The 13,810-nt window shown below is 44.4% G+C and overlaps 1 protein-coding gene across 4 annotated transcripts in view; it reads left to right on the forward strand.

Annotated features, from left to right (window-relative positions):
• The window catches only part of GRAMD2B (GRAM domain containing 2B), a 154,660-nt gene extending 142,294 nt beyond the window's left edge, over positions 1-12,366 (forward strand). For all 4 annotated transcript variants that reach the window (XM_014586637.2, XM_006145522.3, XM_006145519.2 and 1 more), the window contains 4 exons: positions 656-743; positions 1,760-1,864; positions 5,825-5,918; positions 11,153-12,366. In XM_014586637.2, the coding sequence (XP_014442123.1) occupies positions 656-743; positions 1,760-1,864; positions 5,825-5,918; positions 11,153-11,194 (329 nt within the window). In that variant the 3' untranslated portion in view covers positions 11,195-12,366. The remainder of the gene's footprint in view (positions 1-655; positions 744-1,759; positions 1,865-5,824; positions 5,919-11,152) is intronic.
• Positions 12,367-13,810: the final 1,444 nt, after the last annotated feature.

Genomic DNA, 13,810 nt, shown 5'->3' on the forward strand with positions numbered 1-13,810 from the left:
TTATAGAGGTCCCTTTATAATCCCAAGTAGGTGAGATGATGGTTCAGAAATTGCTGGAAGAACACCACGTGTTGAAGTATTTCTTAGTAATGGTTTTAGTAACTGAACCCAGTTCTACTGGCATGAGAGCCAGGGTGATGGTTCACTGTTCATCATGGACTCCAACGCAGTGCTTGGCACAAAGAAAGCTCCCAATAAATACGTATTACATGTGTTGGAAGGAAGGGATTACAACCGCCGGTTAAAATGACAACTGGAGAGGCCAGCAGGTGCTGTGGTGGTTAAGGCACTGGATTCCCACACGGCTGACTGCTCAGTTCAATTCCCAGACCCTGTGACTTGAAAATCATACTGGGTGCACGTGCGTGTGCGTCCAAAATGCTAAGGAAAATGGAAGGGAAGGGATTGCGGTGTGGCCATCCCTCCTGGGGAGTGATCTCTCACTTTCCCTCTCAGTCTCTCTCTAGGGAGTGCATGCACCCTATAATAGAAAAAGATAACAACAACGCTGGAAGGCTTCAGTGAATTTTATCCCTGATTTCTTTGACCTAGGAATAATGAGTTCTGCCAGGTGTCTTTTCCCTATAGGGAGATTACTGTAGGAAGGGAGTGTGCTATGGTTTTAAACAGTTGATTTCTGTTTTCTACCAAACAGGTCAGTCAGAAACCACTGGACCCTCACCTAAAGTCAAGTCTCAGAAGTGCCCGACTCTCCACCACATTCTTATATTCTACGCGATTGTGTGAGTGAATGAATTTACTATGAGTGACTTCGACAGCGATTCAGTTCTCTAAAGGAGTAATATCTTCCTATTGCCAAGAGTCATTATAAATCTCAATTGTTGGTTGTGGGACACATATTGTTTGACAATTTCTATCTCCTGCATCAACACTATTTTCTCTTAGGCTTAGGTTCCATGTTCATAATGATTGTGCCATATCCAAAATAGGACTAAGTTCCAGGTGGATGCTGTTAGTTGGGAAGTTGTTCTGTGAATTACAAAGCATCTTCTTCCTTGTTATCTATTTTTCCCTCTGTCCCGTGTCCTGCACTGAGGCCAAAACAAGGTGTCATTGCCTTAATTTAAAGCATAGGCATTGACTTTTTTAACTTCTGCATCAGCTTCCAGTCTGTAACCTGTTGTTCTGAAAATAGCTTGCCCCAGTTCTAGGCTGTTCTTCATGACCACGGAGGATATGAACAGTGGTTTCCAGAGAAAGCAGGAAGTGTGTGCAACAAGCTGGGCACTCTCTGTCCAGGCTCTTCTAACACAGAGACAGTACCAGAAGGGAGACCGAGCACTGGTTTGGTAATCCAACTTGGGGCTGGCCTTGAGCAATTGAGCCCAGCAGGTGGCAGGGTGGTTAAGGTGCTAGACACCCATATGGCTAGAACTGTGGTTCTAGTCCCAGACCTGGCATCTTGCTTTCTTACTTTCCCTTTCTTTCTCTCTGTCTCTCTTTGGCCAAATTTAAATAATAATAACAATTAAAATAAAATAAATAATTCCGTTTTTAAAAAAGAATAGTCATTATTCACAGATCGAGGGACATGGTCTTGAGATTTTAAGTCTTCTAGCTTTAAAGTTTTGTGGCAAGCATCACCTATTTAAAAGACCTTTTTAAAGTCTCTTTAGACAAATTATTTTGGAGAACGCCTTGCCTTGTGTACATTGGTGCTGAGTTTATTTTTTTATGAACATTAAGTTCTGTCCATGGACCTGTTGCAAATTTCAGTGTTCTCCCATTCCCTTTCCAGTGTCTGTGCTCTAATCATCTCAACCTTCTACATGAGATACAGAATCAATTCTCTGGAGGAGCGGCTGGGCTCCCTGACCTCTGCGGTGGACTCCCATAATACTGAGTAAGACAATTCCCTCCGGTGCTATCGCTTGCTCGCTGTCTAGATTAGTATACCAATTGGCTTGAGCTTAGCATTCTTCTTAGCAAACATTAGTTGGGGATACTTTTTTTTTTTTTTGCTATAGGACACATGTGCTCGCCAGAAAGACAGAGAGACAGAAAACGAGAAATCACCCCCCAGGGGAGATGGCCACGCCATAATCCCTTCTCCATTGTCCTCTCGGGATCTTGGACATACATGCACACGCGCCCGGCATGAGTTTAAGCCACTGGGTCCAGGACTTGAACTGCAGTCGACTACATAGGAGTCCAGCGACATAGCCATTACGCCAACTGCTGGTCCCAGTTGGGGATACATTCTGTCTGAGACATTCTGTTAAGTGTGTTGTGGAAAGGAAAGAGGCAGGAGGGTCCTAGAAATGAGTGACCTGAGCCTGTTCTTGAGCTGCTGCAGTGCTGTCAGTAATATGGCGAGAAACAAGCTAAATGTTACAGGATCTTACTCTTTGACCTTAAGATGCTGTTGTTACCTTGGCCCGTTTTTCTAAACTGTACAACGTCATCCTAATAAAATGGCGGCAAGTCAAGATGTTCCTTGAAAAGAAGCACTTGAAGTAACTCAGCACTTTCCACCACGTGTAACCCTTTATATTAACATTTATTTACAAAACTCTTGACTGCTGTAAACATTCATGTGACACAGAAGATGAATGTGTCTGGGAAGATTCATTAGTCATTTTTAACAGACCTGACTAATTAAATCTGCGCATAGAGTTCTTTCCTTTAGACTCAGTTACATGAAGATTTTGACACGTGGCCTAAAAAGTAAAACACATGATTTAATGTTCAACAGCATCCCAAGTTTAAAAGTAGAGGTAATACTTTATGGAGCATCTACCATGTGCTAGAGACACTATTAGAGTGGATACATACAAATGCGTTGTCTCGCCTCATAAGATAGCAGTTATTCCCACTTTACGGATAAGAAAACTGAGACTTAGGGCCAGTAGGTGGCATGGTGGTTAAGGTGACTGGGCGCCATATGGCCAACTGTGTGGTTCAAGTCCCAGATCCGGTAACTTCAAACACACTTCAGGCACGTGTGTGTGTGTGTGTGTGTGTGTGTGTACCCAAAACCCCAAAAGGAGAATGGAGGCAAGAAAAGGAATTGTGGGATGACCATACTTCCTCAGGAGTGACTTCTTATTTTCCCTCTCTCTCTCTCCAATTGAGTGCACATGCCCTAAGGTAAACTAGAAAAGAAAAGAAACTAAGACCCAGAGAAATAACAAGCTTAATGTCACAGTTTGTAATAGACTCCGGATTCAAATGCAGGTCGATGTAACTGGAAGACGGTGGACTTCTCAGTCTGCTAGTGGCTCTCAAACTTTGGTGGGCATCAGAACTCTCTAGAGAGCTTGTTAAAACAGAGTACAGGGCCCATCCCCAATGTTTCTAATGCAAAAGGTCTGAGATGGGAACCAGCAGATGGTGTAATGTTTACGTTGCTGAACTCCCACATAGTTGTCCATGGTTTGAGTCCCAGACCCAGAGGCTTAGAACTCACACCGGGCATGTGTGTGTGTGCCCAAGATCCTGGAGGGAGAGTGGAGAAGAAGGAATTGCAACATGTCTATCCCCACTGAGGAGTGATTTCTTGCTTTTTGTCTCTCTCTGGTGAGCACACCACATCCTATTAAAAAGGTCTGGGATGGAGCCTCAGAGTCCACATTTCTAGCAGTTTCCCAGGTGATGCATATGGTGCTGGTCTGGATTCCCTCCTTGGAGAACTGCAGGGTTCTACCATTCTAGGACCCCTCTGCTCTCAGTAAGACTTACCTGCAGATCTTATTCTGGGGATTACATGTACCTAGTATACAGATTATTTTTGAGCCATAAATATGCATTTGAATCAATAAAATATAGAAGCCAAATAAATTCATACCTCACATTTCTCTCTGTCTCCCATCTTATGCAAAATGTCAGTACATTTCAAGGTAAGAGGTGGCTCTAGATTATTGCAGACTATGAATTCACTATCATATATGGACTTAATTTTATTAGGAAAGTATACTTCACGTCCTGTTATCGTTTCATTAACTTAGTGAGGATGAGGAGAAAATTCCTCTAACAGAAAGCAAATGATATATTTCTTCTTCTATTGAAAAGATCAACCCAGGAGAAAGTACCATCTGAAAAATAACTACTTAAAGGAAAAATCACAGAGATCACATATGATCTGAGGTCAGGGAGCACCCATAATGAGAAAGACTCTTAAGAAAACAGTTCCAGGGACTGACAGATGACATAATGGTTATGTTGCTGGAATCACACATGGCCGACCATAGTCTGAGTCCAGGACCTGCCAACTTGAAACTCATACCGGGTGCGAGTGCATGCATGCCCAAAATCCCAAGAGGAGAATGGAGGAAAAGGGATTGTGGTGTGGCCATCACCCCTGGGGGAGAGGATTTCTCACTTTCTGTCTCTCTGACTCTGGTGAGTGCACACATCCTATAGCAAAAATCTCTCTAAAAAAAGAAAGACTTCTGTTGCTTTCTTAAGATTTATTGGGTTGCTGGAAAAGTCATGACATTTTTTACATAGGAAAAATACATCATGACTTTTCTGACAACCTAATAGATTACCATCAATAATTTTCCAAGTGTCTATCTCTCAAAAATGGACCATATACAAAATAAGTTTGACCAGTCACTGCTGTCCAAAAACCTCACAGGGAAAATTACTGTGCAGCCAAGAAATATAGAGACGGTACAGACTGTGGTTCTCACCCTCAACATGAAAATCTCGATAAACAGCTGTAGACCGTCTCCAGGAGCTACATCCTGGACTTTCCTACAGCGTGAGCTGGTACAGGACCCCAGTGGACCCCAGAGTAAGAGCCCATGCCACAAAGTTAGACGGTCAGTATCGAATACATCTGGTAGAGTAGAGCACAAGGGCAGTTATATTTGTCTGACAGGTAACAAAGTAGAAGTTACAGAAATCTCATACTTCAGTGAAAGTTTAGATAAAGATGTCTGGATAGACCTTCCTAACCTTCCTGAACAGTCTAGCGTAAATTCTCCCAGTAAAAAATATGTATGTGAGGGGCCAGCAGGAGGGTGTGATGTGGAGGCTGAGATATCTGGACCCCACCTGCATGGTTTGAGTCCTAGACCTGGCAGCTTGAAAAACAAGCTAGCTGCTTATGGCACGTATGTGTGCCAACTTACACTACCAAGAGGAGAAGGGATTGCAGCATGGCCATCCCCCCAAGGGGTGATTTCTCACTCTCTCTCTCTCTCTCTCTTTTTCTCTCTCTGTCTCTGGCAAATGCATATACCCTATAGCAAAATTAAAAAAAGAAACAAAGCATATGAGAGAGAAAAAAAATAATTCTTTTTTTAAAGAATGATTTATTTAATTTTATTTAGTTTTATTTATTCATTCATTTATTTTAATTTGACCAGGGAGAGATACACACAGAGAGAAAGAGAGAGAGAAAGTGAGGAAGTGAGAAAGCAAGCCACCAGGTCTGGACTTGAACCATGGTTGGCCATGTGGGAGTGTCCAGCACCTTAATCACTACGCCACCTGCTGGTCCCCAAGATAAAATAATTGTTGCAAATGTGTGCTGTGTTAGTGATAGAGAGGACATAAGTGTTAATAAGGGGTCTAAGAAACTATGCCCTTGAGAATAATTGTCTGATTTTTGTTTGGAAGCTGAGGGCCAAGACATCCACTTAAAAAAATAGCGTGAGAGATTTCCAGCTGAGCTTTTACGAGTGAGTCTCCCAAACCTCTAGCCTAGAGTGTGGATTACTGCCAGGCCTTTCTGATGAAATGCTCCTCCCTTCCCTTAGAACCCACTTTCTGCTCAAGTCCATTTCAGCTGCGTGCATCCCACTTCTTCCTTTGCCGTCCCTGCCCGCAGTAACTTTGTCCTTTGTTCTCACAGACAGACGGCACCATCCGGCCTGGGGTCGCAAGTCCAGTTAAATGTGGAAGTCCTGTGCCAAGAGCTTACAGCTAACATCGTGAAACTAGAAAAGGTGACCTGTGCCTTGCCTGTGTACGGGACCGTGGGTAGTGCCGGCAGATGCCACGCGCTGAAGGTTACCCGGTCGGGGTCAGGGGGCTTGGCATAGTAAATGCAGAAGAAAATGTTTCATTTTCACAAAGAGATAGGCTTTCCCTTCATTTTCCTTGGTCTTTTATTTTTCTCCCTTGGGAAGATACCTCTGTGTACCGCAGGTCCCGGTGGTAAGGGACTGCTGACACCAGGGCTCAGTGTAGGACACACGGGCGAGAACGGGAGGCCTGGGGCCCCACCAGGGAACGCAGTCCGGCTGTACCCAGGGTGATTGTTACCATGTGACCATGTTGGGTTCAGTCCGTATTACAACCCTGGGAGGGGGGGTCTTTGTTCCTCGCTTATATAGAAGAAGAATCCATTTCTTCTCTTCTTTTAAATTATACCTACTAATTAGGGTGGTGGCAAAAATTAATGGAAGAACTGAGGCTTTCACATGATCTTTTTCCCACTTCCTGTCTTTCTCCCACTGATTCTTAGCTGTGACGGGTTTCCTCAACCTTTGGGGTACTTCTGGGTGCCCCTTGCCTCCGCCTTCCCTGCAGGCAGCGCCTCACTCTACCTGCCCTCCAGGAAAGTCACCGTGTTGGACGGGATTTGGAGGCAGAACCCCGGCCCCTTGCTCATTGGTTGTGTGACTGTGGGCAAAGCCCCTTACCTTGTCTGTGCTTAGGTTTCCCCAGCTATAAAATGGGAGTATTTATGTTGCCTACCTTAGGATATTTGTCCTGGAAGGGTAGAAGAAAGGAAGATGAATGTGAAAAGCACCTTGTAAATTCCTTACCTGTTCCTGGCCAGAGTCTTGGAGTGCTGTTAAGGATAACAGAATTTTGAGACCAGCAGATGGCATCATGGTTACACTGCTGGATTCCCACATGGGTGACCACGGTTCAAATCCCAGACCCGGTGGCCTGAAACTCACACCAGGAGCATGTGCATGTGTGCCCAAGGTCCTGGGAGGAGAATGGAGGAGAAGGGCTTGCAGCATGGCCCTCTCCCCTGGGAGGTGATTTCTCACTTTCCCTCTTACCGTGTCTGTCTCTCTCCCTCTCCCCAGTGAGCACACAGGCCCTAAGATCAAAAGCTCTTTTAGAAAAAGAGAGAGAGAGAGAGAGAGGATAACAATTTCCAGAGGGACTTGCTCAAGGTGACATATGTAGAGAGTTGGCAGATCTGGAGTTTAAACCAGATCTGTCTTTCTGCAAAGTTGGGCTTAGAAGTCCTCTGCCCTCCTGTGTCTTTGAGCCCAACCCATAGGCCTCACTGCTAAGGACACCACTAGATCTCTGCCTCGCTAAGTCTCCTCCCACAGGGCGACTCCAGGGTGATCTGCTTTTAGCTACTCTTAGAAGTCAGTAGGAAGGTCAATAAGGAGAGGAAGCAGGCATGCCAGAAATACCCCAGAAGTTAGTCCTTACTAACATGTCTTGTCTTTCTCTCTTTTCAATATCTTATCCCTTCCTTTCGATAACTAATTGTAAGGCATGAAGTATAAATGTATAAAATTATCTTCATTTTCCTCACTAAATGTGATCCAGCAGTTAACAACTAACACATTGAAAGCGAAAGAGTTTCCAAATGTCTGTTCTAAATCAAGTCAGGATGTTTAGTTCATATTTGAATGATTGCATCTATGGTCAAACATGGGAACATTTTCTCTTTTAAATCTGAAAATCAGCCTGGAGAAGATATGGGTTAGCTACCAGAATTTTTTTCCTTTCTAAAACGTTAGAATTGACGATAAACTATATTTATTTATTTAATGAAATGCTAACAAACATTTGGCTGTCGTGCTGACGTAGAGAGTAGGGGGGTATTCATTTTCAATTTTGTTCTTTCTGACATACAAAGTATATTCTTTGGGTCAGACATGCATGGAATCCCGCTGCTTTTTTTGTATTTCTTTCCACTCTCCTGTCAGGCCTGGCCAGGACACCACATTCTCTAATAAAGAAACAGAACACGGACGGGCTTGTTCACAGCAGGCCAACAACGGGCTGAGTCTCAGGCAGGGCTTCAGACAAAGCCCCGCTGGGAGGCCGGGGAAGCCTATGGTAACACCCACTAGAGATCACCTTTGTCCCCGAGCAGAATGGGTGGGAAGCGGATGTGGGGTCAAAATGCACATAGTGACATTCTGAGAAGTTGTACATTGCGTACATTGTTCAAAGGAATCTAAGTAGTAAAAAAGAATTACCACTTATTTAAAGCATGTGTGTGTGTGTGTGTGTGTGTGTGTGTGTGTGTGTGTAATCTCCATCCCCAAGGGGAAGAAGAAAAAGCTACGGCTACACCCGTGTTCTCTTTAATTGGCCAGTAACAGAGCACAGCTTGTGGGAAATGGCGGCGACTTGCTGGGAAAAGCCTGAGCCCTGGCTTGGACCATCACACTCCCATTTCTACCCCCTCTCCTCCAGAACTGCTCCCATCCACGCCTCCCGATCTTTCCCTGCTTCTAACTTCCCAGCTTCTCCGGATGCTGCCCTGCCTTTTCAGTCATCCTTGTTGGAACTCTTAAGAGTCATTTTTAGCGCCTTTCTCTTCACTTGCCACTGACTGACTAGTGAGTTGGCAAATTCTATGAAGTCTCTCTTCAAGTGTCTCCTCAGAGCCAGCTGGGGGCGTGGAGGTTAAGGTGACTGGATGCCCCATGGCCAGCTGTGTGATTGGAGTCCCAGACCTGTAGCTTGAAGATTCTGCCAGGCAGGTGTGCGAACGTGCCCAAAATTCTAAGAGAGTAGAGGAGAAGGGATTGTGATGTGGCCATCTCTCCGGGGTGAGGGGGGATGTCTCCCTTTTTATCTCTCTCTGTGTCTCTCTGTCTCTCTCTGGTAAGCACACATGCCCGTTAGCAAAAAACTAAAATTTAAAAAAAGAAAAAGCTTTCTCAAATTCCCTCTCCGTCGGCTCCAGCCTTGTCCAGCCAGGCCCCCTACTACCAGTCTGAGAGTGGGAACTTGGACCTCATGGCTTTCATTTGTATTTTCCTAATTACTGCTGGCGTTGGCCATTAGGATTCTCTTGTGTAAGTTGCCTGTTGACGCCCTCTGTCTTACTTGTAGGCATTTTGTTTTGTAGGTGTGCCTGTGTGCTTTTGTGAAGCAGCCCTTTGTTTCATTTCTTTCTCTGTGGTCTCATGTTTTTCCATTGATCCTTGGTCCTGAGGGAGAGATGGGGAAAACAGGAAGTAGGAATGTGAGGCAAGAAGGCACATCAATTCCATGGCCTAGTGGCTAAGGGAGCTAGATCCCACGTGGCCAACCGTGTGGTTCAAATCCTGCCCTGACAGCTTGAAAAACATACCAGGCACATGCATGTGCATACATGCCCAAATCCCAACGGGATGAAGTGAAGGAGAGGGATCACAGCGTGATTCTGCTCTGACGAGGGTTGCTTTCTGCCTCTCTCTCTCCCTCTTTCTGGTGAGCACACACACCCTCTGACAAAAAATATATATTTTTTAATGTAAATAATTTTCTTCCTTCTTATTCCTAGAAATGGCATTAATGTAGCATATATAGTAGGAAGAGCATAGATTTTGGAGTCAAACCTTTGTTCTTGTCACTGCTCTGCCACTTCCTGCCTGTGTCACTGGCCCCATTTCCTGTGTGAAACCTGCCTCTGAGTGGGGGGGAGGGGTGAAGATGAGTGTGCAGGAAGTGCCTGGCACGTATGTACTAGATTACGTGGAGTACACCTGTAAGACATCATAAACTCTTCCTCCGAAAGTAGGATATATTCTTTCTTTTGATCTGAAGGATCCCCTCTTCCCACCACAGCAGTGGTTTGGGGGAATTCCTTGCTCTAATTATTCAACATTTATTTATTCAACAAACATTTACTTGGAGCATTTTTTCTTTTTTAGAAACATTTTTGCTATAGGGTGCCTGCACTTGCCAGATGGACAGAGAGACAGAGAAATCATCCCCCAGGAGAGATGGCCACAGCACAGTCCCTTCTCCTCCATTCTCCTCTTGGGATTTTGGACACACACACACACACACACACACACACACACACACACATACCTGGCATGAATTTTAAGCCGCCAGGTGCAGGACTTGAACCACAGTCAACCTCATGGGAGTTCAGCGTGGTAACCGTTACTCCACCTGCTGGTCCTGCTGAGAACATTTTTAATGCCCAACGCAGAACAACGGTCTGGAGAGCCAGACATACGGCGTGGGTTCCTCCTGTTCCCTGTGAAGTTCACAGTTTCCTTGGAAATGCTGTAGAACTCTGATGGGAGAGTCGAACCTTATCACATGGCACTGTCTGACTGAAATCATTGAATGTGGGCCAGCCCTTCTGTGCTGCGCACTGGAGCCTGTTCCCATATGGGACTGCCATTTGTATCCTAGCCCTGGTGGCTTGGGAAACACCAGCAGTGCAGGGCCCAAATCCTGACAGGATGGAGAAATGGAGGACAAAGGACTGCAGCATGACCACGCCGTACTCGGGGAATTCGCACATGAATATGTGCATGCTCTGTTTGCTCTCTCTCTGGCGGGCACACGCACCCTCTGGCAATAAAAATTAAATTAAATTTAAAAGTAACCATGGGTCCTATAGAGATCAGTTGCCCATTGTCTCTGAATGAAGCCTGATGTGGCCGGTTGTTTTTTTTTTTCCTTCATCTCATTATTCTCAGTTCTATTTTTCTCTTTCATCTCGTGTTTCTCAGTCTCTACTGACATTCTCATCTGTGCACCATTTTTCCTTTTTAATTTGTCACTATCTTTTTCCATTTTAAAGTGGATTATCCAACAGCGCTCTCCTCCATGGAAAAGCATTTACTGGGGCCAACAGGTAGCATGGCAGTTAAAACGCTAGATCCCACACGGCCAGCTCTGCAGTTTGACTCCTGGACCTGGCTTCTTGAAAATCACGCCAGGCACACATGCGTGCATGCCAAAAATCCTGGGAAGAGAATGAAAGAGAAAAGATTATGGCATGGCCATCCCACCTGAGGGGTGCTTTCTCACTTTCCCTCTCTCTTTGACTTTCTGTCTCTCTCCAGCGAGCGTCTGTGCCCTATGGTAAAAATATTTTTTTAAAAAAAGAATAGCTTTTTATTCCAGGTAGACTGGGTTAATCTTGAGCATTATATAGGCCATAGGAAATATGCCCTTTAAGTATTCTGATTCTGTGTAATAATAATAATAATAGGAACTTCTCTTTCATTGTTTTCAGATACAAAACAACTTACAAAAACTGCTTGAGAATGGTGACTGACCGACCACGCGGCTTGGGCAGACCTAATACCTCATGTTTCCCTTTGAAGAAGGTGCTCCCTGCGGCGTTCTGGTTGAGTGCTTCCTGCTTGGTCAGAGACGCCAGCATCTGGGGATCCAGGCGTGTTTGCATCTGGAGGTCTCCAGCTCAGAAAAGGGGGAAAGGGGAATAATTTTGGTTCTCGTGCAATAAAAGTTGACCTTGACTCTCTGAGAAAGTTTTTGCTGCTGCTGCCTGAAGAAAACAGACCCGTTTCTAGAGGTCTCAGGAGGAGCTTAGTGGATGCCCTTGGATGATCGTGCTGGTGTCAGCAACACTCCGCCCGTGTCTCTGCAGTCCCTCCCATCCTCCTTTTCTCTCCCTTCCACACGTGTCTCAACCAGCCTTTAAACTAAGAGGAGTGGCGTACACCAAGGAACTCAACGTGGTCCTTCAAAGGCTCATGAGTCTCCTACAAGGCTCTGAATGGACAGGCTGGCTTCAGATACGTAACAGCTACATTTGTTCATCTTGTTTGTTTGTTTCTCCCGCTGTTATTCTGATTTAAATGCCCTGTGTATTTTACCTTCTCTGTTCAGTTTTGGGAAGAATACAAGGCAAAGTGGCTTAAACTATTCCACTGTTTTTCGTTCTGTTTTGTTCGCGTACTTAATTGGAGTGATTCTTTTCCCACTTCAGGTTAGGAATTTGAGGCACGGGACTGAAGTACTCAAACTTACACTGAAACTTAAGCTAATCTTTAAACCAAAAGGTATACTAATGATTCAGTATAGGATGAGAAACTGGATTTTTAAGGTTGTAGGTGGACTATGTTAGCAGTTCTGAAACAATATACCGAGTACTGAAACCCATTTCAGCATAACAGTGATACGTTTTTCTCCTTTGCTGACTACAATAAAGAAATAATGGTGGTTTACTAACTTTATTTACCATATGGGTTGGCTGGGTTTTATTAATAATCACTTAGGGTACCATAAGAGCTATAAATATAGAAGATACTGTTTCTGTCTACAATGCCTTTTATAATCATTTCTGTGAAATGTATTTTGTTTCATCTGATAAGCTAATAAGTGAATTGGTTACATCATTTGCATTTGTTAGCCTCCTGGACAACTGTGCCTGGCACCCCACGGCTTTTAATAAATACTCATGGGTTCAATGCCCCGCTAACACTGTTTTGTCAGTGTGTAAATTCTTTTAACTAAGACTTGCTGTGCTTTTTAACTTTTCCTCCATCTTCTCTCCACTACCTTCCAGCTCACTCCTTCCTTCTGGTAAGTGGGGCCAGCAGGTGGTGTGATGTTAAGGGTGCTGGACTCCCACATGACTAACTGCGGTTTGAGTCCCGGACCTGGTGGCTTGCTGATCCTGGGAAGATATTTGGCCATTCCCCTCTCCACCGCCCATTTTATTGATGAGGCTGAAAGTACCAATGAAAAGTATCATGGTAAGTGGGGCCAGCAGGTGGTGTGATGTTAAGGGTGCTGGACTCCCACATGACTAACTGCAGTTTGAGTCCCGGACCTGGTGGCTTGCTTTCTCACTTTCCCTCTATCTCTTGCTCTGTCTCTCTCTATTCAAATTAAAATAAATAAATGCAATACCATAAAGTTAAACAAAATAATTCTTTAAAAAACAAAAGGTGTCATGGTGAGGATTAAATGTGATGATGTCTCTAAAGCACATAACCTTTGTCAGACAGGTGGCTTACTCTCATAACAGGTACCATATTCATTATTTAAAAAAAAAAAATGTTTTCATGTCTGTCATTCCAGCTTCATAAAGTTTAATGTCAACACTTCATAATCAAAACCCTTTAGAGATGCAAGAGGGGACTGGCCACCTCTGGGAACAATTTTACTACTGTACAAAGACCTTTCAAAGGTTCAGATTTCAGGACCCACTTCCATGCCTAGTTAGTATCATTACCAGCATGTAGTGCTGGAAGCTGCACGGCAGCATCAGTTCAAATCCCCAGCCTGGAATATGTGTGCATGAGTGCCCAAGATCCAAAGCTGAAGACCTGGAGGAGGAAGGGATCATGGCGTGAGCAGACCCTATGGAAGGTGCTCCTCTCTCTCGTTCTTTCTCTCTCTCTTGCATGTGCACATGATCTATCAGGAATGGAGAAAACAGCTGTTAACAAAAGATTCAGATCTCACTGAGTAACCTGAAAGGTACAGCAATAGAGATACAGTCAAAGTTTCATATACAAGAATTTTCTTTGGGGACCAGCAGATAGCGTAGTGGTTACATCACTGGACTCCCACATGGCCAACTGTGGTTTGAGTCCCAGAACCAGCGGCTTGAAAATCACACTGGGCACGAGTGCGTGCATGCCCAAGATCCTAGAAGGAAAATGGAGGAGAAGAGATTGCAGCATGGCCCATCCCCCCCTGCAGAGTGATTTCTCACTTTCCCTCTCACTGTGTCTCTCTCTCCCTGGTGACTGCATGTGCCCTAAGGCAAAAATCTCTAAAAGAAAGAATATTCTTTGAAGTCCTTGGCAACAAAATATTAGAGTAAATATTCAATAGCAAAACAGTTAAATTATGCAGTTATTTAGAATTATATTGTCTAAGAAAGGCATAGAAAATGACCTTAAAAGGGCAGGCA

This window comes from Tupaia chinensis, unplaced genomic scaffold (assembly GCF_000334495.1).
Source record: "Tupaia chinensis unplaced genomic scaffold, TupChi_1.0 Scaffold000152_1, whole genome shotgun sequence".
Taxonomy (NCBI): domain Eukaryota; kingdom Metazoa; phylum Chordata; class Mammalia; order Scandentia; family Tupaiidae; genus Tupaia; species Tupaia belangeri.